General features: G+C 44.7%; 2 protein-coding genes across 5 annotated transcripts; one reads left to right on the top strand and one right to left on the bottom strand.

The window, feature by feature from the left end:
- Positions 1–367: 367 nt before the first annotated feature.
- th2 (tyrosine hydroxylase 2) lies at positions 368–12,476 on the top strand. Of its 2 annotated transcripts, XM_055937415.1 has the most exons (12): positions 368–748; positions 890–1,067; positions 1,224–1,312; positions 1,479–1,546; positions 1,702–1,752; positions 1,905–2,050; positions 2,395–2,530; positions 2,721–2,790; positions 2,913–2,969; positions 3,198–3,293; positions 3,452–3,585; positions 10,285–12,476. In XM_055937415.1, exons 1-12 carry the CDS (start codon positions 521–523, stop codon positions 10,442–10,444), a joined length of 1,413 nt encoding a protein of 470 aa, XP_055793390.1. In that variant the 5' UTR covers positions 368–520; the 3' UTR covers positions 10,445–12,476. The 2 variants fall into 2 exon arrangements, with proteins under 2 accessions (XP_055793390.1, XP_055793389.1); XM_055937414.1 differs by having other exon boundaries at positions 368–1,067.
- Positions 12,477–15,130: 2,654 nt separating this feature from the next.
- On the bottom strand, positions 15,131–25,961 carry nup37 (nucleoporin 37). 3 transcript variants are annotated; one of them, XM_055937409.1, is made up of 10 exons: positions 25,723–25,961; positions 23,533–23,748; positions 23,196–23,320; positions 20,652–20,724; positions 20,289–20,383; positions 16,357–16,447; positions 16,075–16,256; positions 15,889–15,939; positions 15,515–15,608; positions 15,131–15,362 (listed from the first exon to the last, which is right to left on the bottom strand). In XM_055937409.1, the coding sequence occupies exons 1-10, from the start codon at positions 25,750–25,752 to the stop codon at positions 15,249–15,251; spliced, it is 1,071 nt and encodes a 356-aa protein (XP_055793384.1). In that variant the 5' UTR covers positions 25,753–25,961; the 3' UTR covers positions 15,131–15,248. The 3 variants fall into 3 exon arrangements, with proteins under 3 accessions (XP_055793384.1, XP_055793385.1, XP_055793386.1); XM_055937410.1 differs by having other exon boundaries at positions 25,750–25,958; XM_055937411.1 differs by having other exon boundaries at positions 25,655–25,725.
- Positions 25,962–26,005: the final 44 nt, after the last annotated feature.

Genomic DNA, 26,005 nt, shown 5'->3' with positions numbered 1-26,005 from the left:
TTGTATGTTTATTATTAGGCTATAATTGGTTGTGAGAACATATTTTGTATTAGAGTCTGTCAAAGTGCGTTTCAGGGGAAAATAAATACCCTGTTGACCCGTTGCACCTGTTACAAATCAATGGAAAGAAAAATATATAGCCTAGAATAAATGTAAGTAAAACTCAATATTCATAATCTTATTTTGTAGGCTGCAAAACGTTTTATTTCGCAATATATTAGGCATATACGTGCTTTCCTAAACTATGTTTTATTCCATTAAAAGGTGATTGATTGGCTGTTATGACGCATAACACCTAAAAATCATACGTGTGCATTTGCGTAACTCATTTCCATAAAGAATTGTGTGGCACTGGGATATAAACCTGTCTCCCTGCTAACAGCACAGCTTCAGACACAGCTGTGCCTCGGAGAGTCTCAGTATCCGGTAGTAGGCCCATATAGACTATTCGATCAAACAAATCATAGCAACTCTGCAATATTATTTTTAAGACAGTCTACGACAAATTGACATAGGTTCAATGAAGACGGAGAGTGTGGCGCAAAACATTCCGTTCGTCGGCAGAAAGCGAAGTCTGATCGAAGATGCCCGGAAAGAGCGCGCCAGCGGGTCCTCTTCCCCTGGCCCATCGCGGGGTGGTGAAAGCTTTGTGTTTGAGGAAAAGGAAGGAACCGTGACACTGAACATTGTTTTCGCACTCAGCCACGAGAAGAATGCAGGGTTCTTTAAAACTGGCAAAGTCTTTGAGGTAAGGGAAGCAAGTTCATCATTAGATATGAGTTGCAGATGGAGAGTTTCAATTAAATCAGGTCTACGGCATCGAATCAATGGGATAAAATATACATGTGTTTGCTTAAATATGATATGTATGTCTTTACCATGCATTCAGACGTTTGAAGCTAAGCTTCTGCATATTGAGAGCCGACCAGGGAGGAAGTCTAAGAACAGTGGCTGTGGTGATCTGGAGTTCTTTATGAGGTGTGAAGTGCACATCTCTGACACAGACACCTTCATCAACTCACTCAAGAGAGTCGCCGACGACGTACGCACCATCCCAGAGGAAAAAGGTTATAATACAATTTGAATGAAATAATAATCACACGTTCCTAATAATAGTAACGTTTTTCTTGTTTTTATTCTCGTTTAGAATACAATAACACCTATTCATTTACATTGTGTGAAATAATTACGCTCTGCCATATTTTCCTGTTTCCTTGTTTTAGTTCCCTGGTTCCCCAGAAAGATTAGAGATCTGGATAAATGCAACCTGTTGATAACGAAATATGACCCAGATATGGACCAGGATCATCCAGTTAGTGTTTATGTTTACCTTAGCAATATTGCTAGGCTACCATTTATATGGCATTGATACAATACTTGTATAATTCATTGGATTGTTAGAAATAATACTCAACTATCAAAAAGGACAACAAACTAAAAATGTCATGGCTAACTAATTGTTATGATTCCTTTTACAGGGATTCAGTGATCCAGAATACAGAAAAAGAAGGTGCTTCATCGCTGAACTTGCAGCGAATTACAGACAGTAAATTGATCTCATCATTTTCACCTTTCAAAAATGTTTTTCCCCATGTAGTCAGTCGCTCTTCGGTGCCAGTACTGCATCATTGGACCAAAGGCATGCCGTTGTAGAAATGCATTCGTAAAGGAATGATTGATGCATCCATCTCTGTTCCACAGGGGCGAACCATTACCCAGAGTGGAGTACACACCAGAGGAGGTGGCCACATGGTGAGAATAACAGCTGATGTATAGTATACTGGAGATGGACATCATACAATCCTAATAGACTTCTTTCATAATGATAATAGTCTACAGTCAATATACCTGTGGAGTTCGAATGACAGTGTTCTAATGACTCTGCTGCTGCTGTCATTTAACAGGAGAGAGGTGTACCGGACCCTGAGGACCATCTACCCTGACCTGGCGTGCAGACAGTTCCTGGGTGGGCTGCAGCAGCTGGAGAGGGAGTGTGGCTACGGAGAGGACAGTATCCCCCAGCTCCGGGAGGTCTCTGCCTTCCTCAAAGGTGAGGCCCAGCAGTCTATCTCTGCCTGAGGGACAGAGCAATAGCAGCACTATGCCCAGCTTCAAGGAATAGAATAAACATGGACCGAGGCAAATCCAGCATGCCCATGACTTTCCATTGAATGACTAATTCTGGTCGATGACTGTGCACACCTTATAGATTGATTATGCCTCATTATTTTAATGTAGATTGCTTACAACAGTAATAACAACATTAGGGATTGTTCTCGTACTGCAGAAACACTATAGGCAGTCACGGTTCACCATGTATGAACATCAGCATCCATGCCACTGGTGAATATGTGTCTGACAGTGGTACCTTGCTATGTGTTCTTGTTTGTCCAGAGAAGACAGGCTTCCAGCTGCGTCCGGTGGCAGGGCTACTCTCCGCCAGAGACTTCCTAGCTAGCCTGGCCTTCAGAGTGTTCCAGTGTACCCAGTACATCCGCCACGCCTCCGCACCCATGCACTCCCCGGAGCCGTACGTCAATTGGTGTTATTGGCATAGTAGAATCACTCGAAATAAACAGTGTGTGTCATAATATTCAGTTTACTAACTGATCCTAAATAATAACATATGTATGATTCATGGGTATCATGATAATCAGTCTAATCAATGGACATATTCATGTGCGTCATGTAGTCACAGCTTTTGCGCTTCCTTCTCTCAGAGATTGCTGTCACGAGTTACTCGGCCATATTCCTATGCTTGCAGACAAAGAATTTGCCCAGTTTTCCCAGGTAAAAACATTTAGACTTATAATACGGTTCATATGATGCTTGGGTGTAATAATACATCCATTATAATAATACATAAATTGTCTTATCAGTGCGCAACACTCACAATTGTATGTCATTTGCAGGAAATTGGCCTAGCCTCACTGGGAGCATCAGACGAGGATATTGAGAGACTCTCAACTGTAAGAGCTGACCTTTGAGCTTTCATTTCAAAATAAGCAGTTACCAATCAGATGTAAAACATTATATACTGCACTGAGGTTGGGTGTTGGACTGCAAATTACAGACCTTTGCTGCCATCTAGTGGAAAATATAAAATACAGACCAATCTGACCATTTGATTAATGTGTTGTCAGGCGTAAAACGGAGCCTTATCATTTCCTCATCACTTGTTGCCATTCCTCCGACAGTTGTACTGGTTCACCGTGGAGTTTGGACTGTGTAAGCAGAATGGAACTGTGAAGGCATACGGTGCCGGCCTCCTGTCCTCATATGGAGAACTCATTGTGAGTAGGATTTTACATTGGTACTCTGTAGAATTGTACTGATAGAAGGGACTAATTCCTAATTTATTATCTCTTGTTTTTATATAACATGCCGCTAATCATTTCTGAAGGATTATAAAACGATAACTAATCACTTATCTCTTACTTCCATCTTTCAGTATGCTCTCTCTAACGAACCTGAGTACAAGCCATTCAACCCAGAGGAGACAGCAATCCAGCCTTACCAGGACCAGACTTTCCAACCTGTCTATTTTGTCTCAGAAAGCTTTGAGGATGCCAAGATTAAGATGAGGTACATCAATGCATACAAGTGGTGAATGTCTATATGTGAGCACTTCAGTACACCACAGGAAATGTGTAACATGTGGCGTATACCTTGGATTTGAGTTGATCTTGTCGCTCTTGGACCGCAGTGCTGCAGGGGTTTTGGAGAGGAGCCAGTGGGAAGCTCAGGGGATCTGAGTGAGGACACAAAAGCAAATCAGACTGAAGGCAGCTGTTTAGGAGTTACTCGTAATTAGCATATTACGTTTTGTAATATATTAATGTAATCTGAATGAGCAGAGTACCGATGGACATGGGCAACTCCAGTCCTTGGGGGCCAGAGTGGTGTCACACTTTTACCCCATCCCTAGCACAAACAGCTGAGTTAACTAATTCCATTCTAAACTGAAGATCATGGTTAGTTGATTATTGGAGTCAGGTGTGTTAGCTAACACATTTATTTATTGTACCTTTATTTAACCAGGTAGTCTAGTTGAGAACAAGTTCTCATTTACAACTGCGACCTGACCAAGATAAAGCAAAGCAGTGCGACACAAACAACAACACAGAGTTACACATGGAATAAACAAACATACAGTCAATAATACAATAGAGAAAGTCTATATACAGTGTGTGCAAATGAGGTAGGATAAGGGGGGTGAGGCAATAAATAGGCCATAGTGGCAAAATTATTACAGTATGGCAAATTAAACACTGGGGTGATAGATATGCAGAAGATGAGTGTGCAAGTAGCGGTACTGGGGTGAAAAGGAGCAAAATAAATAACAATATGGTGATCAGGTAGTTGGATGGGCTATTTACAGATGGGCTATGTACAGGTGCAGTGATCTGTGCGCTGCTCTGACAGCTGGTGCTTAAAGCTAGTGAGGGAGATATGAGTCTCCAGCTTCAGTGATTTTTGCAGTTCGTTCCAGTCATTGGCAGTAGAGAACTGGAAGGAAAGGCGGCTGAAGGAGGAATTGGCTTTGGGGGTGACCAGTGAAATATACCTGTGCTGCGGGTGGGTGCTGCTATGGTGACCAGTGAGCTGAGATAAGGCAAGGCTTTACCTAGAAACGACTTATAGATGACCTGGAGCCAGTGGGTTTGGCGACAGATATGAAGCGAGGGCCAGCCAACGAGAGAGCATACAGGTCGCAGTGGTGGGTAGTATATGGGGTTTTGGTGACAAAACAGATGGCACTGTGATGGACTGCATCCAATTTGCTGAGTAGAGTGTTGGAGGAAATTTTGTAAATGACATCGCCGAAGTTAAGGATCGGTAGGCTAGTCAGTTTTACTAGGGTATGTTTGGCAGCATGAGTGAAGGATGATTTGTTGCAAAATAGGAAGCCGATTCTAGATTTAATTTTGGATTGGAGATGCTTATAGTGAGTCTGGAAGGAGAGTTTACAGTGTAACATAAAACCTAGATTTTTTTATTATGATAATTAGATTTCCACGGGAGCACGGACATCGATCTTAGGGGGTTTTAAACAGGTTCTCTGGCACAAAATCCATATCAGCCAATTAGACTTGTCGATTACTTACACGTGACAGAACACTAAACCGTAGCTGGTCCCATCCGATAACATGGCACACGTTAGCCCTATGCTAACCTCACCAGGTGGCACTGATTATTTCCTGGCACAAATTATGCATCAGCCAATTACAATTGTCAACGTGGTTGGACGTGTTCCAACTCTTGTTCATGGAAGCATCCTTAACACACCTCAGTCCAACAGGATGCTCCGATCATCAAACAACCGTCACATGTATTTGACTGACTGGTCAAATTGCTCTCTGTGTTAAGTGCCAAGTCCACGTAATTGTCGCAGATTGCGGCAAGGGTTCGAATTTCACGAGTTTCCTCCCCTTTGAAATATATACTGTACATGTACTGTATTAGTGTGCTGGAAATGGACGCCAACAGCTTGAAAGGGAAATTATTCAATAATTGAATAAGGAGATAACTCTTTCTTCAGCCTTGCAGACAAACGCACTGCTATGGCCTAATAATTATATTGCATAGGCTATAATACATAGACTATATTACATGGACATGAACACAAATATAGGCCTACAGTGGGTTATATGCATATTTATAATCATCTACTTTGTCACTCGAGGAGGATGAACATTACAAAGTGTACAGTAGGATTGTAGTTAGTATCATTATCATCCTACAGATGGCAGTATTGCAGTTATTTTAAAATAAGTTTATCACACTTGGCTGTCATGATGAGTATATTCTTATGTAGGTAGGCTACACTTACATCCAGGCCTACAACGTTTTGTAGGCTATGCATTATTATAATCATCCACTTGGTCAAATGCGTTTTGAATTGAGCATCAAGGACCGGCAGTGAACAGTTTTGTCCTCAACAAAAAAGCTTGCCAGGAGGTTGACTCAAACCCACGGTGAGCTATTGATTTCAAGCTGACGTTTTAGCAGAGGCAATAATGAGGCAATAATGATGATAGTGATAGTCTACATGCTATTTGACAAATCCATAAGGCTCTCCGTTTTTTTTATTTTTTTTTACGATGTACGATAAACGTACATGTTGTAAGGACCTCATAATTTCCCCATAAAAGCACATGGATGTGTGTGAAACAGAAACGTGGGATTTTGTCATGAATGCAAAACCATGAAAATGTCTTGTTAGTACTAGCTAGTAGTGTAGTCGAGGATGCGTCAATGCAATATTGGCTCACAACATTACAGACCAACAAAACAGCAAAGATTGTGGATATACTGACAAGATACATGGCCCTCTGCCCTAACAATGGTGGTAGTTGTCTAGAAAACGGCACGGCAGGCTGTCAAGCTCCCTCATATCCTTTTTGTGGATACATCTCATTATTGTAATCTTATTTGAATATTCGATGAGAGTTGTTGACGTCAACCGCCTGTATTCAATGGAGACAGATGCTATGCTACTAGTTTCATGCCATGAATATGTATAGCTATCTCGAGACTACTCCAATATAAAGTGTTTTTTCCTCAAAGTTACCGGGATGTCACGTGTCCTACTTATATCAGTACACTCATAACAACTTAAGCATTACGGATCTTCTATTCGATCAAATAAAGCTCATGTAGCAAATAAGCTATTCATTTTTTTTGTTCACCAAATTCGATGCTCATTGACTTCCATACAAAAACTCCTTGCCTGGGTGAGTGAAAAAAAACGTCACCTGCTGGAAGGAGATTTTCCCCGGAGTTGGGACTCTCTTCCTGTAGGTTTAAAATATCCCTCTAGTGGCCAGGGTTGACCTATTTTAAGAAATGCCATTGGTTGGTGGATATAAAAGTCTAAGATCTTTGATAGACTGATGAAGAATAAGTGCCACCTGTTGAGGTTAGCATAGGGCTAACGTGTTCCATGTTATCTGATGGGACCAGCTACATTTGTGACGGCGCCGGAGGGGATGGCTGCTGTTTTATTGGCTCTGAACCAACTGTGCTATTTTGTTAATTTTTTTCGCATTGTTTCTAACATATTTTGTACATAATGTTGCTACTACCGTCTCTTATGACCGAAAATAGCTTCTGGACATCAGAACAGCGATTACTGTCTTTAATGAGTCGGACAGGAAGGATATACTCCAAACACCCGAACAGGCCCAGTTTTCCCATCATTCGCTGGAGAAAGAAACTGAGATTTCACGTAAAGAGATCGGGGTGCCTTGTGAGGATCAGGCGGAGTGGCTAATCTGCCTTTGCCATCAGTACTGTTAGCTAACATTCAATAGCTGGAAAATAAATGTGACGAACTGAAAGCACATTTATCCTACCAATGGGACATTAAAAACTGCAATATCTTATGTTTCACCGAGTTGTGGCTGAACAACAACATTAATAACATACAGCTGGCGGGCTATACACTCTATCGGCAAGATAGAACAGCAGCTTCTGGTAAGACACGGGGAGGGGGCCTATGCATATTTGTAAACAACAGCTAGTGCACGGTATCTAAGGAAGTCTCAAGGTTTTGCTCGCCTGAGGTAGAGTATCTCATGATAAGCTGTAGACCAAACTATCTACCTAGAGAGTTTTCATCTGTATTTTTTGTAGCCGTCTACATATCACCGCAGACCGATGCTGGCACTAAAACCGCACTCAATGAGTTTTACCTCATGTCTATCAGCATGTTCAATGTGCAACCAGAGGGGGGAAAAAAAACTCTAGACCACCTTTACTCCACATTCAGAGATACGTACAAAGCTCTCCCTCACCCTCCATTTGGCAAATCTGACCATAATTCTATCCACCTGATTCCTGCTCACAAGCAAAAATTTAAGCAGGAAGCATCAGTGACTCGGTCTATAAAAAAGTGGTCAGATGAAGCAGATGCTAAACTACAGGACTGTTTTGCTAGCACGGACTGGAATATGTTCCGGAGTACACTACATCAGTCACTGGCTTCATCAATAAGTGTATCGATAACGTCATCCCCACAGTGACTGTACGTACATACCCCAACCAGAAGCCACGGTTTACAGGCAACATTCGCACTGAGCTAAAGGATAGAACTGCCACTTTCAAGGAGCGGGACTCTAACCCGGAAGCTTATAAGAAATCCCACTATGCCCGCCGACGAGCCATCAAACAGGTAAAGCATCAATACAGGACTAAGATCGAAATTGTACTACACCGGCTCCGACGCTCGTCGGATGTGGTAGGGCTTACAAACTATTACAGACTACAAAGAGAAGCACAGCCGAGAGCTGCCCAGTGACATGAGACTACCAGACGGGCTAAATAACTTCTATGCTCGCTTTGAAGCAAGAAACACTGAAACATGCATGAGAGCATCAGCTGTTCCGGGCGACTGTGTGATCACGCTCCCCGCAGCCGATGTGAGTAAAACCTTTAAACAGGTCAACATTCACAAGGCCGCAGGGCCAGACGGATTTCCAGGATGTGTACTCCGAGCATGCGCTGACCAACTGGCAAGTGTCTTCACTGACATTTTCAACCTCCCCCTGTCTGAGTCTGTAATACCAACATATTCAAGCAGACCACCATAGTCCCTGTGCCCAAGAACACTAAGGTAAGCTGCCTAAATGACTACCGACCCGTAGCACTCACGTCTGTAGCCATGAAATGCTTTGAAAGGCTAGTCATGGCTCACATCAACAACATTATCCCAGAAACCTTAGACCCACTTCAATTTTCATACCGTCCCAACAGATCCACAGATGATGCAATCTCTATTGCACTCCACACTGCCCTTTCACACCTGGACAAAAGGAACACCTATGTGAGAATGCTATTCATTGACTACAGCTCAGTGTTCAACACCATAGTGCCCTCAAAGTTCATCACTAAGCTAAGGATCCTGGGACTAAACACCTCCCTCTGCAACTGGATCCTGGACTTCCTGACGGGCCGCCCCCAGGTCGTAAGGGTAGGTAACACCACATCCGCCACGCTGATCCTCAACACGGGGGCCCCTCAGGGGTGCGTGCTCAGTCCCCTCCTGTACTCCCTGTTCACTCATGGCTGCACGGCCAGGCACGACTCCCAACACCATCATTAAGTTTGCCGATGACACAACAGTGGTAAGCCTGATTACCGACAACGATGAGACGGCCTATAGGGAGGAGGTCAGAGACCGGACGTGTGGTGCCAGGACAACAACCTCTCCCTCAATGTGATCAAGACAAAGGAGATGATTGTGGACTACAGGAAAAGGAGGACCGAGCATGCCCCCATTCTCATCAACAGGGCTGTAGTGGAGCAGGTTGAGAGCTTCAAGTTCCTTGGCGTCCACATCACCAACAAACTAACATGGTCCAAGCACACCAAGACAGTCGTGAAGAGGGCATGACAAAACCTATTCCCCCTCAGGAGACTGAAAAGATTTGGCATGGGTCCTCAGATCCTCAAAAGGTTCTGCAGCTGCACCATCGAGAGCATCCTGACTGGTTGCATTACTGCCTGGTATGGCAACTGCTCGGCCTCCGACCGCAAGGCACTATAGAGGGTAGTGCGTACGGCCCAGTACATCACCGGGGCCAAGCTTCCTGCCATTCAGGACCTCTATACCAGGCGGTGTCAGAGGAAGGCCCTACAAATTGTCAAAGACTGCAGCCACCCTAGTCATAGACTGTTTTCTCTGCTACCGCACGGCAAGCGGTACCAGCGCGCCAAGTCTAGGTCCAAGAGGCTTGTAAACAGCTTCCACCCCCCCAAGCCATAAGACTCCTAAACATGTAATGAAATGCTACCCAGCCTATTTGCAATGCCCCCCCCGCCCCCCCTTCTACACTGCTGCTACTCCGTTATTATCTATGCATAGTCACTTTAATAACTCTACCTACATGTACATATTACCTCAATTACCTCGACTAACCGGTGCCCCTGCACATTGTGTCTGTACCGGTACCCTCTGTATATAACCCCGCTATTGTTACTTACTGCTGCTCTTTAATTATTTGTTATTCTTATCTCTTACTTTTTCTGGGTTATTTTCTTAAAACTGCATTGTTGGTTAAGGGCTTGTAAGTAAGCATTTCAATGTAAGAATACCTGTTGTATTCGGCGCATGTGACAAATAACATTTGATTTTGAATTTAGCTTTCTGTCACATGCAAGTAAATCACAGATTTGAATTGGCTGATATGCATTTGGTGTCAGAGAACTGTTTAAAATGAAATGTTTGCTTATTCGCAAATATGGACCCAATGTTTTAAAACCCTATTGTTCTACCTGCAGGCGGTACTCGTCGTCCATCCAACGGCCCTTCTCTGTCCGGTACGACCCATTCACTTCCAGCCTGGAGGTTCTGGACCAACCCAGTAAGATCCAGCATGCCCTAGGCCAGATGAGAGACGACCTGAAGATACTCCACAGTGCCCTGGAGAAACTGGGCTGAGGGCCTCAACACTGAGCCAGAGACTCAGGGAGTGAAACTGATACATACCTCTGGAGGGGTGGGAAGGGGAAGCCATTTTGGGTCTTTAAAGGTGCAATCTGTAATTTCTCTGTGTGGCCATGGGGCCAAATGCACAAACAATCAATGCTCAAATTGCACAAAATACAGTAGTTCCATTTAAGACAATCAGTTGAATATCCACCTCTTCAATCCTACTGGGCTAATACTTGCATTATTATTATTGTATTTTTTAGAGACTAAACTAGATTTAGCATATAAAAATGGATGGATGTGAAATGCTGTGTATACACAATTTATATTTATGTGCAAGATTCATCAATATTTCCTTGTTGGGTGCATGTATTGATATGATATGTATTGATATGTACGGTGACGTTATACATGTATTGTGAGGAGAATGTACAAAGTAATACATTTTTTTTTTTTTTTTTCAGTCCAATCACAAAGGGCATGAAAGAGAGAGAGACACACATGGGGGTAGGAAATGTACAGGGTGAATATGTCCGAGAATGTTTATCTTCGTAGAGAGATTACAGAGAAAATCTTTAGAATGCATGTGTAAAATAGTGATCAGAAAGAGAGCGTGGAAAAACCCCAATATGGAGGGAGATCAAGGAAAGAGATAAAAAAGTATACAAAGTCTGTGCATTTGCGTTTGAGAGAGCAAGCGACAGAGAGAGAGCGAGAGGGAACATGAACGTCAGAGGGTGGGGAGTACTACAATATAAGCCCATGTGCCACTGCCTCCCATTCCAAACCAACTGTTTCCATTTAGAAAATTCTTGGAACCCATTTGTCTTCACGTGTTATTAAGTAAAGGGAAGGAGCTAATTATGAATGATTTAAATATCATGTTTCCTCAGCTGGCTACTGTCAGAGCCAGTACTGAGGCCCAGTGGATCTAAAGCTGGACCTGGTCACACAGTATAACACTACACGGTCAGTAGGGTTTCACAACTGGCATGATAAACTCTCTCCATCTCCTCTCTCTTCCTCTCTCTACCTGTGGGTTCAAGGGGTAATATATGCCATGTTTCTGTATCAGTGACAATGTGTCTGTACCAGAGTTCACCCGTATTCATTTTTAAAGCCAGAACGCAAATCGGTTCATAGATCTACACCGACTGTAAAACATCATGGTGTACAGTGGACGTGAAAGCCTCCGACCACCTTGAGTGGGAGGCCTTCCTGTTCAATTATTCCAGTGTAAATCAAACATGGTTCACTTTACTCACAGAGAAACACAACCTCTCCAGTGGAGAAAATGGTGCACAGAGCCGAAGATTGATCTACTATACCGCTCGACTTGAGTGCAGCAGTGCACACATCCACTTGCTTAACCCAAATTCGAACACTTAATAATTTTGCGTATCTCAGCTTACATCCAGCACAGCTCGGATCCAAAAATCCCCCACCAGAAAATCCCAGACCACTGGGATCCAAATCTGCTGAGGCCCCTAAACACAAAAAGGGGTTGCCATGACGATACGATAACCACTACTGGTTCCAAGCAAAATTATTGTGCCTCACATACTAACCACAAATCCCCCAATGATGTACAGTATCATCCTGCCTTCAGAACTTAAGTGTTTCCTAATGTCATGGACCATCATTACCTTGGCACGCTAGCCTCCCCAGACTCAAAAGGATGGGTCATTGGGTTCACAGAGTCCTCCCTGAAGACATAGATGAAGCACAGATCATGGACTGTTTTTTGCCGCATTCATAAACAAAAAAATGCTGCTAAACCCAATGATTACTGCACAGAGACACTTGAAATTAAATGATGACCAAAATTATCCAATTTACATTTTGTGTAACCCACTGTACCGAGTGCTCTAATGATTTATCATAGTCACATTTAGTCTGTATTGTAATGCTTTGCAGCCTTTTCTCTCAACTGCCCTCATCCAGATCAACACATTTCCACTTCAGGCTGGTTTTACATCATGTAGGCCTAAGAAAATCCCCAAGAGATTAAAGGAAAGTATTTTTTTTACCTCAAAGAAAACCTCTAATCTCTTCCTTTGTTTTCTCTCGTCTAATACGGCTCATTATTAGCATTTGTTCTCTTTTTCTTGAGCCCCTGGCTTCGCATGTGTGGGTTGGGGAAGAATTAGCTGAAGGCCTCATCTTGTCTGAAGTGGTGGAGGGGATTACAGAGAGAGAGGTGGAGAGTTCACACCTGTCTGATCTCTCTTTGATTCCTCTCTGCGTTCGTTATTACATTACAACTGGAGATTAAGCTGGAAGCCAAGTCGGCCTACTAACCAGGAAAGCCTTCCTGGCCTATGAGAAATAGCTCTATCATGGTTATCCTACTGTTCAACTTCAAACCAAAGATCTCCTTGTTCAAACAAAAAAATAAGAGGTAAAGGGTCATGAGAATGACCTAATATGGATACTTTAATACTGCAAGCTTCAAGCTCAGTTTACACTTGATTTAACTTGCGAAAAATTACATGGTATGTCAAAGAAGGTAACAAAGCAGTCTCCGAAATTCAAGACCTAGGGCAGCAACAGTACTAGGTCTGGGATTAATGACAGATTCTCTTGGTTGTTCCGGGAGGGTCCTCTTCAAACAGACAACTCTCCCAAAAAAATCACGAGGCAGACACATCGAAACTAACGTTTGCAGGCAAAACCTTTGCTGTAGTTTTAGTGAAGGTAGTTGATGCAAACTAGCCACTAGCAAAAATGCCCTCATTAAAAATAACCCCTGTGATCTCCATTTTACCAGCTACTATGTGTCCAGGGGATGTTTACGATAGGGCAAGAAGTGTATAAGGCAGTGACTTAAAAAAGCTGGATGTACCAACACCGCCCTTTCCTCTATGCCAAACTGACGTTGTATACATACCGTACCTCTCTGAATCAGAGGGGTTGGGTTAAATGTGGAAGACACATTTCAGTTGAATGCATTCAGTTGTACAACTGACTAGGTATCCCCCTTTCACTTTCCTGACATGTTAAGATGGATCATTGGTACATTGCGGGAGGCAAGCCATCTGTCCAGAACAGGGATGGGTAACCAGTCATCGGGGACCTGATTGGTGTCACTTTTGCCCCAGCCCTAGCTAGCACACCTGACTCCAATAATCAACTGTGATTTTTAGTTTATAACACAATTAGTTTAATCACCTGTGTTTTCTAGGGATGGGGGAAAAGTGTGACACCTCTCCGGCACCAGAGGACTGGACTTGCCCATCCCTGATCTAGAGACTAGAAACAGAGGTGGGAGACCACCAGGTGGTGGTCTTGGGTCACTTTGATTCTGGGAGACACAATTGATTGAGAGACTCATGACTCACATTTCTCACAAAAATCTTGCACTTTGTAATTCTAATTCACCCTAAGAGGATATTATAGCCTTTGGAAAATGTTCAGCAGTGTGTGCAAAGAGAGGTTGCGGCGTCCTGAGCTCCGACATTGATTTCTCTGTTTCACGTAACCATTCCAGCACCACTTGTGTCCAATACTGCAAACGTACGGCACCGACCACATTGGACTTGTTCAAACAAAGAGTCGACCAGGAGAGCAGTAGCATGTTATGATTGTGGATGGTGGTTAGTGCGTACGCTCCAAGAAACATACAGGCCTGTCTAGCGGGATTGAAAGAGTGGAGGTCTCACCTCCCCTATACCTGCCTTACTCTGTCGTGCAGCAACACCGGTGCACAATAAAACCTACTGTTTCACCCCTTACACATACATTAATGGAGTAAAATAAACTGTTCTGTGTTACTCCTTGTATACACACAACTCCATCCAAAGGGCTGCGCCCTCGGACTAAAAGAAACAAGTGATTAGCTGTCACTAAAAATGATTCATGATCAAATTTAATGCAGTTCTAATGCAGTTAGTAAGTGCTATTCTCGCACATGGGCCATCCAATAGGATACAATGAGCCCTTGTTTCTAATGGAGTACTCTGCGTCTGTTGGCTTATGGTCCAATGTCTCCCATGCTCCATCTCAGCATCACTGATCATCCCCACCCACTAGAACGATGAGATGTGTGGCTCTTGTGTTTTCTCTTCATCTCCCTCTTCTCTGGAGAGACAAATCACTCATCCCCTCTGCCAGCCAGTAGTATCTGACCTGAAAAGACCTCAACTCCCAGTTCTCTGCGCTTCTCTTCCAAAACCTTATTTTTCTCTTTCTTTAGTTTCCTGCCCTTGTCATAATCTCAGGGATAACCCAATAGCAGGAGCAGGCTGCATGCATTAGTCCTTCGCCTTCCCAGGCCTCCCTCTGCAGGTGTTATAGGACCTACCGGGGTGGGGACAGCTGTGTGTGTGTGTGTGTGAGACAGATTGTGTATGGGTGAGTGTGTATGTCTGTTTTACAGAGAGAGAGTGAGCACCTGTAGAGGGATTGTGATGTTGACCGGTAGAGTAGAGTGCTGGCAGCATTGAGCGCACACATTCCTGTGACCTGCAGCTCACCCTGAGGCGCTTGGCAGAACATCATAACAAACTAGTACTGATACAAAACTTCTGAGAAAGACAGAACCAGCCTCGCTTTTCACAGAAGCCAAGTTCCACCATTCTGTTTGTCTGGGTATGACAGTTTGTCTGGGCGGTCAGTTGTCGGACTCTAAAATAAACATCAAAAGTCCAGGATGTGTCTAAACTAAGTTCAGAAGTCAAAGCAAACAAAAACATGGAAAATGAAATACTTTATTGAAAAATTATGAAAATAGAAATATCCAACCACACCTCATGTCAAACAGTTTCAATGTAAATTTGCATTGCCTCCCATATGTCCATAGGGAGTGACTGCATTACATTTCTGTCATCCAAAAAGAGAGCTTTCGGTCACCGCCAATGACACAGAGTGGGAGGGACCTGTGCCAGCTTAGACCTGCCCCCACCGTGGCTGATCCAATCATCACGGGCTGCAACACCACCATATAAACGTAAGAAACCAGGTCCAGGAAGCATGTTACGTTATCCTCATTTCCAACACTCTGAACATTATTCCCACACTTTTATTACTCAGAAACTGACACACTATCAATGCAAACAGCCAAACACACAGCTCACTGACCTGTGGGTGACCCAGGTGATGGACTAGTAACTGACTGCTGATCTTGCCTGGACATCCTGTTGTGGAGAAGAGATTCTCATTGACCCGAGACCACCTGGAAGACCATGACACCCGTGGTTACAGTAATTGCCATCACCATCACCACAGCCTTTATCATGGACGACGTCAGCAGCAGCGGTATCAGCCGGACTACCACAACATGCATCACAATACTCTGAAGGTCAGAGGAATTGGAAACATCCAGGATCCTTGGGACATCCCTACCCTAAGCAAAACCCTTAACATAACCATTTAACATATCAATTTCAATGGGGGAGGGACATACCAAGGATACCAGATAGCAAGGACTTTGGAAGCATGGACAAAGCAGTTACCTGAAGTTTCCTGCTCGTTCTACATGGGCAGGCCTCTTCTCTTGTGGGTAACTATGAACAGACAAATAACCATTAACAAATCCCATGCCTTCATACAGTAGTGTTACACAGCATGTAACGGAGGTGATGGGTAACCTTGTCTGGGTTCAAACCCAGTTGGTCACAAGTATCTGTCCTGCCACTCACCTGGAGCGGGTAATATCCCAGATGACCCAATCGCTGCCCGTCACCGCGCCCACCTTGATGGTATTGGTGAGGCACCAGTCAGCCGACATGAGCGGCGACTGGCCGCAATCCAGAGAAAGAATGGCCTGCTGGGTAACCAGGTCATAGAAGCGTATCGTCCCTTTCTTCTCGGCCACCATCAGCTGTACAGAGGACAAAGGTTTAGTATCAAAAGCTCTTTTCACTCGCACTAAGTATTTAAACTCTCATTATAAAACTGGAGAGCACTGTTACTGTACGCACCTTGAAGGCATCTTCAGGATGCCAGCACACACTGACGCCAGGGGAGCGTAGTCTAAATGTAGTGGTTTCATTCCCCTCCAGGTCCCACACCCTGTGGGGACAAGAGAGGCTATCTAGCATGAAAGGGAAAGGGCACTAGCTGGACACTACAGGATGGTCAGGGGAAATGAACCGTTTAAGGACTAAGAAAATTATTCTCCTGTCCTCAACTACCCGTTTAGAAAACAACCTGAGACAGGAAGTCTGCGATTCAAAAACAAACAACCGGGTCCGAAAAGAGGTCCTGTCAAAAATGACAAATTATCAAATCCAAAAAACAAGATTAATAAGCACTCAATTAGCTGTACTGGAGTTGGACTCGCGGCAGTGCTAAAACTAGCTCCCGGAGTCCAGCCACCCCGCGTGGGGAGGGGAGAGGAGATGACGCGCAGATGCCTTGGTGCTGACAGCACACAAAACAAAGGATTACACTTGCTAATGGCAGCTAAAAATATCAAAAATAACAAAGACATCATGGCTGGCTGGCTGTTTTTGTCTCACAGGATCCATGTCAAAAAAGCGAAGTTACAAGCCTCCATCCAAACCCACCTTTTCCCAGGCGTCTGTGAGACGCTCTTCGGAATGTACTCTAATGAGTGAACAGCACACACCAGGCCTGTAGTGATGCCAGTGTTTTTCTGAAAGCACTTAATGCCTGCGTGTAATTTATCTAGCTTCTGTCAGTTGTCCAAGAGATGCGGACACAGAGCCTCACTAGTACCGCCCTTCTTTCAGGGAAAAAGGGATCTTGGTCGTAATCTCCCCCTTGAGCTGTGAAGACAGGCGGCCGGGGCCCTGCGTTGACGAGCGAGAAGGCCGAGGACACAAGGTAAACGTGCGCACGGATGTAATAAATCACTTGGAGAGGACAGGCTGCTCCCAAGACCAGGATCTACTCTTCAACCACATCGGAAAGCCCTCCTCAGCGAACACAAGGCCTCGTATCTAACAAAACATCCCCCTGAACCAGGGAGGAATAAACATGCAAGCGGTTTAAACCAAAACATTTTTTTAAAGGACTGTATGGTTGGGAGCGATGTGAATGCGCTGACTGATGAGATCATGCAGAAGACATCTAATAAAGGCCCAAAGCCCATTTAAACGTCAAACATGTTGGAGAGATGTCTGCAGTGGCGCGGAGGAAAGGATATGATTATGCCCCATCCCAGATGATAACCTCCGTAACCACTCAACTTTTCCTTTGTCTTCCCTGCAGGGGATAAAACACCCTCACATTTCTCCATGAGCTTTTTTTTCTTGACTTGACAAGGAAGTCAGAATGGCCCTGTGTAGAGTGAGGTGCAGACCCTCCTCCATAGAGCATGAGCGAGGTTGGAAACCTCAGACCACCGCAGACAAACAAGCATAAACCCTCTCTTCTCAGACCACTCGCCAAGCAGAGTTCAATCGCACGCTACGCCGCATCCAGCCAAGTTGTGGTCCACCACTTTGCCCTTCAAATGGGGAAAGATTATGATTTATTTTTTTTAAATGTAATCCTTGCTGAACAAGGTGAAAGGGAGCAAGAAACAAGACTGAAACCGCCACTGACAAAGAGATGTGTAATTGCATAACACTACAACTGATGTGACATCAAGCAAAAACACTGGGCTTCATGTACAATAACGTTGAAAGGCGAGACTGCATTTGAAGTCTGTGTAGATGTGAGTGAGAAAACAGCAGCCGCACCTTTTCATTTCGGTCAAAGTTTTCCAAATGAGCGGAGGAAATGGGAAACGTAGAGTGCACCGTGTGAACTAAATTATGAGAGAGTGCAGGGTAAATAACCTTGGCGACACTCGGCGGGAACGAGGGTTGAGAAAGACAAACAGTAATCCCGCCTCAGAGCCTCACAGGGGAGTCCAGGCAGAGGTGCACAGCACGCCGTCCTCCCCGAAACCACACCAACATCCATCTTGATCGGACCTACTCAAGTGTCTTGAACAATAACACGTTCTTCAACAGACATTTGGACTGTTGAAATAATTATCTCGGTCATTAGTCATTTTTATTGGATCGGTTTGCTCCTCTCGCTAGAGTTGATGATGGGATCCACTAGAACGGAGCAAGAAGAAAGCGTGAGAACATGAGAAGAAAAGGAGAAAAGAGGAGATGAAAGACTGGGATGTTGTAGAGTGGACATGGACATACTAACTGACAGATAGCTTGACTGACGGGCTAGAGGGGGGAGAAAGTCTCAAACTATTGTGATAACGCCTCAGAAATACTTCCTAAAAGGATGACACAGTAGATCATACACAAAACAAATAGTTGAGATCCCGCACAAATAGTTGCAGCAGGTGTCTCTGTTCAAGCCCCTTGAGTAAGCTGTATTCTGCTGATCCATGTCAACATGACACCAGAGCTGGCTGAACTGAGGAATCCATCTCACTCAACAGAAACAAATCCAACTGGAAGCTAACAGACAATGGGAGCCAAGCCCAAAGAGGTTAGGACCTCTGGCAGACACTCTGACCTCCGTGGGAGGCTGCGACCTTCTAGCTGCTACAGGTGGCTACTCCGGCTGGAGTAGAGTTCCCACGCAGGAAAGGACAGTGCTGACAAAGAGCACAGCAGAGTTATGGTAGGGCAACCTGCCAAGTTTACGAACACGCACAAGTAGAGAAGACGGTCCACTGTTCTTTTCTCTCACCCTATCAGGGGTCTCGGTTCATGTGGGCTGCCTAGAAGGCCCCTTTCCTGTTAACTTGATCTTTCCCTAGTTCCACCTCACTCTTCCTCCTGCGTCCTATATTTTTTCAACCTGACAGAATTTAAATCTTTCTGCAGATGGAGCCGAGCAAGCGTACCCGTTTTCTCTGGCCAGACCATTATAGAGGGAGGCTGAGGGAGAACTGCGCGCTGATGTTTCTCGCAGTAGCAGAGCTTCATCACCAGCCCTAGCTGAGGGCTCTCTCCCCACAGCCCTCATCCTAACCAACACTTTAGAGCATTTAAGCAGGGCGGAAGGAGATTGAGGAGATAATTCAACCATGGCCTGTATTTGATGACTGGAAGTGTAACCGCGAGTTCCAGGCTCCTGATATGATGAGTTTATGAATAGAAAGCAGATGTTTCAGGTGTGTTTCTCATCCAGGGAGCTTTGGGTTTAAAGATGGATATGAGAGACGTGCTCTTTCAGGCTCTAGCGGAGAGAAAAGTAGGGGCCAGTCATTAATTTCTAAGCTGCTAACTTGATTAAACGTTCTCCCCCATCAATCACAGGTCAAACAATAAGAGCTCACATTGTGTGGGAAGGGGCAAAGAGGAAGTAGGATTTGGGCCAGGCTTTCGCCCTGTCTGGACCCTAGCTACAACCCTAGTTACTAAGGTAACAGGAGGTCCCTCATGTTCAGTGGAGGCTGCTGAGGGGAGAACGGCTCATAATAATGGCTGGAACGGAGCTAATGGAATAGTAAACACCGGGTAACTATGTACTTGATACCATTCCACCGATTCCGCTCCAGTCATTACCACAAGCTCGTTCTCCCCAATTAAGGTACCACCAACCTCCCGTGCCAGGTTACCCCATGGTTACACATTTGGCTAACGACACACTCTTTCCTTCCTTGCTCTACTACCTAGCTACTGATTGATAGGCCACATTGGGGGACCTTGTTAAGAGTCAACCCTAAGGAGGGGAACAACCTCCACCAGTACTGCAGCTAATTGGATTTCCATATTTAACCAATTACTTTGAAAAGCTGGAGAAGCAGCGGTGTGATTCCGCACGGCAACACCGGGGTGTGTTGTGATAAGCATTGGGTTTCATTTTGGAAACAGTCAGGACTTTCTGCACCATTAACAGAGAACAGAACGCATATCCAAGAGCTGGGGGAAGACACACTCATATTATTCTTGCTGAATGAGACCGGGAGGAGGTTCGGACTGACCTGCATGTATGGTCATCGCTGACCGAAGCCATTTGTTTCCCCTCCGTGGGTTCGAACACTAAGTGGTTGATGTAGCTGGTGTGACCCTCCATCACCTAGACAACCACACAGACATCACCACAGAAACACAGAAGATACAATTAACAAAACACTGAATTTGGTGCGAGCCTGTAAGACAGTTCCCTGGCTCCTTATGTGCTGGGTTCTTGATTAGGCTAATATAAAAAGCCATTCACTAAGTGCCTACTGTCAGTGTGCTATATACAAACGGCTTGATTTAAAGAAACCAGATGCCAACTGAACTGACAGGTGCAGTAGTTCCAGTGGGATCTAGTCGTGAGAGCAGGGGCTCCAGTACTCTACCTTGACTTCATGTTGATTCTGAAGATCAGAAGTCAACAGCCTCACTTTTCTGTCTGCTGCAGCAGTGCAAAATCTGGAGGGAAAGACGAAGAGAGAAAAACAAACACAGAAAGAGAACATCAAAACAGAGCCCATCCTACTATAAGACACGCGTACGTACACGCACCCGGGCACATGTCCATGTCTATGTGTGTGTCTGACTGCACTGCAGCGTGGGCTAACACCTTTGGATGTGTGTGTGTGGTAAACTACTTGGACATGGATCAATGGAAACACTGCCAGGGAGATTCTAAGTGCGAAGATAAACATGGAGAAAAACAAAGATTCCTCATGCCATTTGAGCATTGCTAACGCCTGGGAGACGACTTTGCCTCTAATCAGTTGTAGTATATACCAGCGCCTGCAATTACTTACACAATTACACTAACTCACTTACAAGAAAAACAAACATCACACACATTTGCAGTCACAGGAACAGACGGATTTGGCATGATGTCACGATACACAGGCAGAATATTCCCCCGAGCAACTGGTACAGGTGAGTATACCAACAACTGATACATAGCCTAGTAGTCAGCGAATTGTGGAGGGCATTCCACCCTTCTTTCACTCATCAAACCTATAATTCAATACATACTTCAGTCTTGCAATACGAACTAGGCTATTGAGATTTAGCCCATGCTGCACGAATATTGTCAATGAAAGAACAAGTTCCAAGTGGGAGAACATTTCTTCATGAGACAATCTTCAAAGATTTGTCAATGTCACAGGGTTGACTAATGACTGGGTCTGTTTTGGCCCTGAGCTAATGCTGGGGAAGTGTTCCTGACAGTTCCCCAGAATCTACCAGGAGGTTGCTGACTGGACCTCACATGGCTGGCCTAGTAGAATCTGGGATCCTCAGAGCGTAAGCCCCCTACCCCCTCCTCCTAGCACCCTTGCCGGCCCCTGCCTCAGGCACGCCCGTGAGAACACTGTGCTTTTCCTGGAAGGCATAACTACGTGTAAAACTAGGGGAGGGACGGAACTTGAGCGGGGGAGCCATCAGTGCAATAACACGTGCGCACGTCACACGCCGGCCCCAAGGCCCTGCAGACTTAACCACAGAAGGCCAGGAAGTATCGTTGTCTTTCCCTTTCAATTAAAGCAACTTGGAAACATCTCCCGCGGGATTACAGCATTCCCATCCACCATTCCAATTAAGAGAAAAACCTTGCTTTCTAAGTAATAACGTTCAACTTCCCTTTTTTAATCAAACCACACCTGAAATAACTGGGTTGGTATTACACTGCTACAGTGGGCCACAGACTAGAATGATGACTGAGCTTCATATGGTAGGTGAATGAGGAATACAGCTGGGCCAAGACTACTGAGGGTTTCATACCACTGACTGACACAGATGTGGTGTAGATGGATGACCCAGAGACATAGTTAGATAAATATATGGCTCTGGGATAAGCAGGTGGTCAAGCCGAACATACCTACACGTACCCAACCTTCACAAGAGGCAGGCCTCATTGTTCCTAGAATTTCTAAGCAAACAGCTGGAAGCAGGGCTTTCTACCATGGAGCTCCATTTTTATGTAATGGTCTGCCGATCCATATGAGAGATGCAGAAACGGTCTCAACCCTTAAGTCTTTCCTGAATTCTCATCTCTTCAGTAGGTCCTATGATTGAGTGTAGTCTGGAACCAGGGGTGCGAAGGTGAATAGCAACGCATTGGAGTGATGAACCACCCTTGCTGTCTCTGCCTAGCCGGCTCCCCTCTCTCCACTGACCCTATTACGGGGGCTGAGTAAGTGGCTTGCTAGTGCTCTCTGATGCCGTCAGTAGGAGGGGTGCATCACGTCTTGCCAGGCTCTTTTCGCTATACTCAACTTGAGTGGGTTGAGTCACTGATGTTATCTTCCTGTCTGGTCTTGCGCCCCCTCGGGCTCATGTGATGGGGGAGATCTCTGCGGGCTATACTCCGCCTTGTCTCAGGGTAGTAAGTTGGTGGTCTGTTGATATCCCTCTGGTGGTGTGGAGGCTGTGCTTTTGCAAAGTGTGTGGCCCTGTCCAGGGTTATCGTGGGACAGTCACAGTGTCCCCCGACCCCTCCGTCCCTAATATATATGCTGCAATAGTCCATCTACCGGGGGGCAAGGGTGGGTCTGTCCTATCTGACGTTTTTCTGTCTTACTGGAGTCCTGTGTGATCTTAAGTATCCCTCTCGCACTCTCCTGCTTGCTCGCTCTTTGGGGTTTTAGGCTGGGTTTCTGTATAAGAACTATGTGACAACTGCGGATATAAAAAGGGCTTTATAAATACATTTTACGTAGGAAAGATGAAGAAAAAAAAGAACAGTAGTGCAGCTTCAACCCACAGCAGTGGCTGGTCCAAATAACCACGTCTTCAGTCTGCACCACGATGAGCTGAATCAGCTGTTACTTACTGCAGGGCTGGAAAGAAAGCCTGAAACAACTAGCATCTCTCCAGGACCAGACACCCTGATGTAAAGACAGAAGACAGCTGTAAGAACTAAAAGGTTTAAGGTAGGCTACCTGATGAGTTGGGGCAGCTTGTCCAGCCGAGACTCAGGGCTCCATGCGAGGCAATCCACACGTAACGCATGATGGAAAACACGCAGTGTGGTGAATTCAACCCCCTCTACCTCCATGTCCTCCTCCTGCACAAACAGTGGTTCACGTCACATATACAGCAGTGGTTTACATCACACATGGCACCAAAACACAGACCGTTTCTCATTTCCTTGTATCCCCTATCCATGCCTCCTCAGAGGAGAGGAACCTTGGGAGGATCTTCTCTTCAGATGCATTTTGAGAAGAGAGGCTAGAAGAGAGGACATGAGGAAGAGGAATGTGGCAGGCTACCACTCACCTGGAAGCGGCAGGTGCCAACCACCACATACTGGTTTCCTCCATAGGCCAGGAGGGACGCAGCTGAGCCACTGTCAAAGGGGCTGAACTCCACCACATGAACGTAGTCGTCACAGGGCACTGTGTAGCTGGCTCCTCGACCTGAGTCCTCCATGCTAAATGTATTTTTGGTGATGTTTATGTCCAGTGTATTTACTCTTTGGTTTGACTTTACCACCTGCATCAGGATTGAAGAGGGGTTAATATTAACTTCCTTATACAGAAACAGCACATCTGTATTGAAAGCCAAAAATAATACCTCCGTATGCATACTCAAGCGAGCCAAAGCTTACATACTCCAGTATTGGGCTAACTCGTTGAGGGGGATTCATATAGCCTAAAGCCTGAACATTAATTAATGTGCCTGTATAATATCTGTGGTAGTCACTGAGGAAATTACTGTAGGGAGTGACAAAAAGATAACTATGAGATCAGAACTTCCCTAAATGCAAAACCAGTCATATAGATCCCTTGCTACAAATTGACTAGGAGAGAGATATACCAGAAACACAGACTTGCCCAGCTTTTCTAGGAAGGGTGCGGTGAAACACCCTTCTTCCGGCCCATGTGGGTCAGGTGGGTTGTTTAGATGGAAGCTTTTTAAATGTGTGAAAGGCCATAGGTGACAGCTGTCAGTGATCACATAATGGGACATCATTCTTTCTGTTTAACTGACATCATGTAGGCTATAGGCTCCCAAACTGTACATTCCCAAACCTCAGACCCCGCTTTCAGCATTGGGGAACATCCCACGTCCCCCCTGGGGCCGCCACGTCTATTTCTATGGGCATAAGCACTGTTCATGACACAAATTGTTCACACCCGTCTTGTTGGCAGAGAAAATGTTGCTGTTTTAAAGCACTAATGTGCATTCATGTGAATTGAGTGACTCAAACATGACAACACTAGCTGACATAGGCTAGTTGATCTGGACATGTCTGATAAGTTATAAATATGCAATGATTGACATGACAAGAGGAAAACTGACAATGCACTACCCCCCAGTTTGAGAACCACTGGGCTATTGGACTCCAAAGGTTAACAGCAAGGGGGATCCACCAAGTGAAGGCAACAGAACACCATTTCACTACACTGGATCATTCATTCTCAAGTGTCATTGATTGCAGTCTTAAAGGGGCAATGTGCAGTTCGAACAATTACAGTGCGGACCACACCGTCACTGATTTGGTAAACAGCTGCGGGATGGGGCTTGAGAAATGTTACCACTCAAATTCATGGACAGAGCTATGGATGGAAGTACTGACCATCTATGACAGGGGTAGGCAACCTTGGTCCTAGAATGTCACAGACACTTCATGTTTTTGATTTAACTGACCTAAGTTCTGATGGGGGTATGACAGTTGAACTAAGCTCACGAGGCATCTACGAGTTATATTATTCAATAATAAATGGGTATGCAATTTTTTTTTTTAAAGGTCTAAAAATGATTGTTGTAACTTCAGATTGCCCTTTTAAGTAGGCAAGCGAATTACTCAAGGTAACGTACTGGCGACTTAGTTCGCTCTAAAATGTTTCAGATAAACCCGTGTCTCATGAGTTAAAATAGGTCTGGATAGGCATGAACAATCCAAGTGTATATGTTACTCATAAGAAGACAGGCATATAGTTAGTAGGTTAGGGTCAATGAGGCATGTCCTGGCTATTGCTAGCTCAACAGTGCACAAACGGTCAGTACTGTAGCTAGCTAGAATACTTAGTTTGCGGCCGGTAGCTAGGTATACTATCTTCCTTGTAACCACCAGAAAGGTGGTAGCCTTGGCTTCAGGACATGCTCTGACAATGTAACATTGTGAAATGCTATGTAACTAGCAGTCTCCCCACTGTTGTAAAAGCTAGCTTGCAATATAGCAGCGCTTGCTAACTAGCTATTCACGTCTAAACACGACGCTAGTTAGCTGATAGTAACAGACAGCTAATGTCAGCCAGCGAAACTACTCAAACGCTAGCAGCCTACAACACACTACAGATTAAAAGTGATGACTGCCTTTGGCAATGTAATACATAATATTTCAACAAATAACGCGGCATTTTAGCTAGCATAGATAGCTAATTCATAACCATACCTACGCGCGCCTTTCAGCATGTTAGCTACAACTTCTGCCAAAAAAAAAAAAAAAAATGCATTTGTTACCCAGTTGATGTCCTTGTTGGAACGTACCATGCCATTTTATTATTCAATTCTAGGGGGACCACGCTGAGATTAAAAACGCAATGGTGCAGCGCTTTGACACGCTACACACTATTGCTATATTAAAAACACGTTATAAAATAATAATTAATAAACGTTCTCACACGAAACATAGTCAGATATGCTAAAAACAATATTGGGTTCTGTGATAAAGAACCACAGATAGCGGTTGTAACAACATAGGCGTGGTTAAATGATGACACAGATTCTGATTGGTCAGAGTAGT

Source organism: Salvelinus fontinalis, chromosome 11 (assembly GCF_029448725.1).
Source record: "Salvelinus fontinalis isolate EN_2023a chromosome 11, ASM2944872v1, whole genome shotgun sequence".
Taxonomy (NCBI): domain Eukaryota; kingdom Metazoa; phylum Chordata; class Actinopteri; order Salmoniformes; family Salmonidae; genus Salvelinus; species Salvelinus fontinalis.
The sequence above is the reverse complement of the archived record's forward strand: the minus strand, read 5'-3'. Positions and strand labels throughout refer to the sequence as shown.